The sequence below is a fragment of the Ochotona curzoniae genome, unplaced genomic scaffold (genome assembly GCF_017591425.1).
Source record: "Ochotona curzoniae isolate NIBS_2020 unplaced genomic scaffold, NIBS_Ocur_1.0 contig_517, whole genome shotgun sequence".
Lineage (NCBI taxonomy): Eukaryota > Metazoa > Chordata > Mammalia > Lagomorpha > Ochotonidae > Ochotona > Ochotona curzoniae.
The window spans coordinates 8,291,977-8,296,849 of record NW_024466454.1 but is presented as its reverse complement, the minus strand read 5'-3'; the positions used below and the strand labels follow the sequence as shown (position 1 = coordinate 8,296,849).

The window sequence follows — 4,873 nt, the reverse complement described above, 5'->3', positions numbered from 1 at the left end:
GATCTTTTTCTGTCTTTTTCTCTGTAGATCTGTAGTTCTGCCTTTCAAATGAAAACTAAAAAAGAAAAAAGAAAAAAGCTTTTGTCTGTATTCTCACCGAAGTATTCTTTATATATACTTTTATTTTTATTTCATTGGAAAGTCAAATATACAGCAAGGAGGAGAGACAGAGGAAGATCTTCTGTCCAATGGTTCACTCCCCAAGTGATTGCAATGGCCAGAGCTGAGCCAATCCAAAGCCAGTAGTCAGGAGCCTCTTCTTGGTCTCCCACATACGTGCAGGGTCCCGAGGCTTTGGGCCATCCTTGACTGCTTTCCCAGGCCGCAAGCAGGGAGCTGGAATGGAAGTAGGGCCACCAGGATTTGAACTGGCACTCATATTGAATCCTGGCACCTTCAAGGTGAGGACTTCAGCTGCTAGGCTACCATGCTGAGCCCCCACCAAAGTATTTTTGTTATTTGTTTGCTAAACTTTGTTGAAGTACTAAGTCTTTTGCTTTGATTTTCATGTAAATTAAAGATAAATACTGGTTAATGAAACATCAGTAATGGTATTATTTTAAAATTATGCTAAATTAATGTTTTGGAATCATATGATTCCAAACTTTATTACAAAGTAAATTAATATATACTTGGCAGGAAAATTATCTAAAAATATTTCTGAGGTTAAAAAGAAATTTCAAAAAAATACAAGTAGGAACATCACTGCAAAAACAAAAAACAAACAAACAAAAACAACCACAGAAATTAGAAACAAGGAAGAGATTCTTTGCTTTCCAAAAGAGAGCATTTGGAGAAAGTGGACTGGAGCTGAGAAAGGAAGAAGTCTATCCATAACATGGCCTCTTTCTAACTGAAGAGTTCAGGATTTGGGAAGAAGCATCTATATGATAAGTGGGAAATGCCAAAACTGAAATAAAATATGAGTCACTTTGACACAGGGAACAATCTTGCGGCTCCCTAAGATATCACTGTGACTAAATGCAAACGATGGTACAGCTGTCAAGAACATAATTCCAAACACTTGTTTGTGGCCACTTCTCAGAAATGGCACAAATAATGACAACATTGTCCATGTTAATTGCATTAATCCAAAGAAAACTTAACAACTAACTAGATTTATGCGATCATAGTAGTACATAATAATGAAGAAAATAACCAAAGCCCCCGGGATTTGTTATAGTGTCTCAGCCAGTGCAAATGTATGAATATGTAAGTTTTGTCAGTCTCACTGGATTTTCTCCCACTGGATTTGCATTAAGATGCTGATAAGGAAAAAAAAAAAAAAGATGCTGAATAACCTGTATAAAACTTGATGCCGAGGTACATATGGTATAAATGGTCCTAAATCCTTCATACTTATGTATGCTCTACAGAGATGATTCCCTAGTCTGTACTAATATTTGACCAGCAGGTAACATTTATTCTTTGTTGTGGGACAGCTAGTTACTTATTTGAAGTAGATTTTCATTTATGAATTACTAGTTAGTTGCAATTCATGGCTAGATGTTTCTACATTACCTTATTTAAAACAGTTACCATATGGAATAGAAATTGTTTTCTTAATGTTTAAAGTAAGAAATTAAGTCTCGAAAAGGTCATGTGTATTTGTAGTAAATTTTGTATTCAGTGGTTTGTTATCTTCATGTAATGTCTGGGTAATTAAAGTAAAATTGACAGATATCTGGATCACTGTGTTTCTTCATCAAGTTATCTTGATAATTTTTGCAAGACCTTTATTTCCCCCCCTCAAGCCTTTAAAATCATTACTTTAGGGCCCGGCACGGTGGCGCAGGTGGTTAAAGGTCCTCACCTTGCACGCCCCGGGATCCCATATGGGCGCCGGTTCTAATCCCGGCGGCCCCGCTTCCCTTCCAGCTCCCTGCCTGTGGCGCCGGTTCTAATCCCGGCGGCCCCGCTTCCCTTCCAGCTCCCTGCCTGTGGCCAGTCGAGGATGGCCCAAGGCTTTGGGACCCTGCTCCCGCATGGGAGACCCGGAAGAGGCTCCTGGCTTTGGATCGGCATAGGATCGGCCCTTTGCGCTCACTTAGGGAGTGAATCATCGGACGGAAGATCTTCCTCTCTGTCTCTCCTCTCTGTATATCCGCCTTTCCAATAACAAAATAATAAAAATAAATCTTAAAAAAAAAATCATTACTTTAGTGTCTTCTAAACTGTCATTACTACTTAAGGAAAGTTTGTTAATCTAATTGTGATATCTTCATAGCTACTTTTCATTTATTGACTAATTAGTTTTTTTTTCTTTGCCTTTGATACTCAGTTTTATTATAGGAGGACATCTTTTCATTTACTTACTGTCATTTGTGCTTGCTGATTACAAGGGTTCATTTTAAAAAACTGTTCTCAAAAATTCTCTATCATCATGTATTTTTCTAACTACCCTTTCTTCTTTCTTTCTGTGTTTTTACTTCCACAACTCATCAAGCATGTAACGATGGATCCTCTCTTTCAATATTCTATCTTTTTGTATCTTTTATGTTTGTTTATTTTGATTTTGTTTTCTTTAGCGTCTTCATACTTATTTCCAAATATGGATTACTTTTTTTACACTCTTTCTATTCTTCTACTTAAGCAATTCATTGAGTTTTAAATGAAAATAGATTTTTAAATTTCTGGTAGTTCTCTTTCATCTACAAAATAATATTGACTTTCTGGAATGTAGGATCTTGATCCTTCCTCTTATTTTAATATATTTTATTTCTCCAAATATAAATGCTTTATGTTCTATTTTAGATAGTCTTGCCATCTGGAATCTCAGAGCTCAATTATTCATTCATTATCCATGTTAATTCTTATTTCTGGTGTTTAGTTTCTTGTGCATTAGTTTTGACTGCATGTATGTGCTTGATGTGGCCCTGAATCATATTCTTTTGTTATGTGTCTGCAGTTACTAATGCTAAAATAGCAATACATAGTGGATTTACTCCTTAGGATTAAATTTTCCATGTGGTTCCCATTTAGTGATACTCTGTAATTATATTAAGTAAGTTAAGTGTTATTATGCTTCTGTTAGCCTTGGAAGTTCAGTGTATAACACATTATAGATTTTATTTCTCACTTCCTGCATCTTTCAGTATATTCTTTCCTCCCCACATTCTTTTAAAACCCAGGCTGATGAGAGAGATTATTATAGTTGTACTATGTAAAATGCATCACTCTGGAAGAAGAAAAGAGTTGCCTTTAGTTAATTTAATTTGGTCCTGAAGAAAAGTTTATTTCCTGTGACATCCCACTGGATTGAGCTCAGAGTGTCACCTAACAGCAAAGTGACAGATCTATGGCCTCCAATGTGATGAAGTAGGGGCAACTTGGATATTGCCAGACTCTAGCATTAGATCTATCACTTTCACCTCCTGGTTCTCATTCGGTACACAAAAATATAATTGCTACAAATGTTCATTCAATAATCTGGTTGATGAAATGATGCAAAATGAGTGCAAAGATATCCTGATATGAGTCATTGGTCAATTTGTGAATATCTGGTGTTTAAAGATGTGGATTTTAATGTGATCAAGTCATACATAATGTAGCATGTGTGAAAATATTTGGTAAAGTGTAAACATTAAACCTAAAGATCTACATTTGCTTTTATTAATAGGCTGATTTTGTAGTTATTATTCATCAGATCATTCAGTTGATTCTAATATCCACACGTTTTTATTTTAATAGGTACCATTCAAAAACAAATGGAGACTGGAAACCACACAATAGTGACAGAATTCATTATTTTGGGGTTAACAGAGGATCCTACACTGTGTTCTATCTTCTTTGTGGTTTTTCTAGCAATCTATGTTGTTACTGTACTCGGCAATACCAGCATCATCATGTTAATCCGAAGCAGCCCTCAGCTTCACACCCCAATGTACCTCTTCCTCAGCCATTTGGCCTTTGTGGACATTGGCTATTCCACATCAGTCACACCTGTCATGATTCTGAGTTTCCTAAGGGAGAGAACAGTCATCTCTGTTACTGGATGCATAGCCCAGCTTGGCTCTGATGTCACCTTTGGAACAGCTGAGTGCTTCCTGCTGGCTTCCATGGCTTATGACCGCTATGTGGCCATCTGCTCTCCACTTCTCTACTCCACACACATGTCCCCCAGAGTCTGCCTCATGCTGTTGGTTGCTTCCTATCTGGGTGGCGTCCTGAATGCTTCATCGTTTACCAGCTGCTTATTGAGCCTGACATTCTGTGGCCCAAATGAAATTAACCATTTCTTCTGTGACCTCCCACCCCTAGTGAAGCTTTCTTGTACCCATATTTATGTTTCTGAAATATCACCTGCCATCTCAGCTGGCTTGATCATTGTAGTCACACTGTTTACCATCATTGTTTCCTATTTATACATCCTCCACTCAATACTGAAGATGCCCTCTACGGAGGGAAGACACAAGGCCTTCTCTACCTGTACCTCTCACCTCACTGCAGTCACTTTGTTTTATGGCACAGTTACATTTGTTTATGTTCTACCAAAGTCAAACCACTCACCTGATCATATTAAAGTGGTGTCTGTGTTCTACACAGTTGTTATCCCTATGTTAAACCCCCTTATCTACAGTCTGAGAAACAAGGAGGTAAAAGAAGCCATGAGAAGACTGATAGCAAGACAGCATTCCTCATTTTGAAAGAAATGTGAATTCAGAAATTGTGTTTTGATAACACATGTAACATGTTTATTTTGTCCATTAGTTGCATTTTATATGGTGAAATATCTTAAATTTACAATGCCAGTATGATGATTGATGCCAACTTCATAACTTTGTAGAATCACAGCATATAATATTTTTATAAAAAATCTTCTCAGTTCAACTTAAATATGTTTATTTCAGGGTTAGGTTACTTGGAAAATACA

General features: G+C 36.9%; 1 protein-coding gene across 1 annotated transcript; it reads left to right on the top strand.

Moving 5' to 3' along the window:
* The first annotated feature begins 3,707 nt into the window (after positions 1–3,707).
* Positions 3,708–4,646, top strand: LOC121162147 (olfactory receptor 481-like). Its single transcript, XM_040988995.1, has one exon. It carries the CDS (start codon positions 3,708–3,710, stop codon positions 4,644–4,646), a length of 939 nt encoding a protein of 312 aa, XP_040844929.1.
* The last annotated feature ends 227 nt before the right edge of the window (positions 4,647–4,873 follow it).

What these genes read in the sequence shown, in the direction of transcription:
- LOC121162147 (XM_040988995.1), top strand. Translation starts at nt 3,708, where the DNA reads ATGGAGACTGGAAACCACACAATAGTGACAGAATTCATTATTTTGGGG.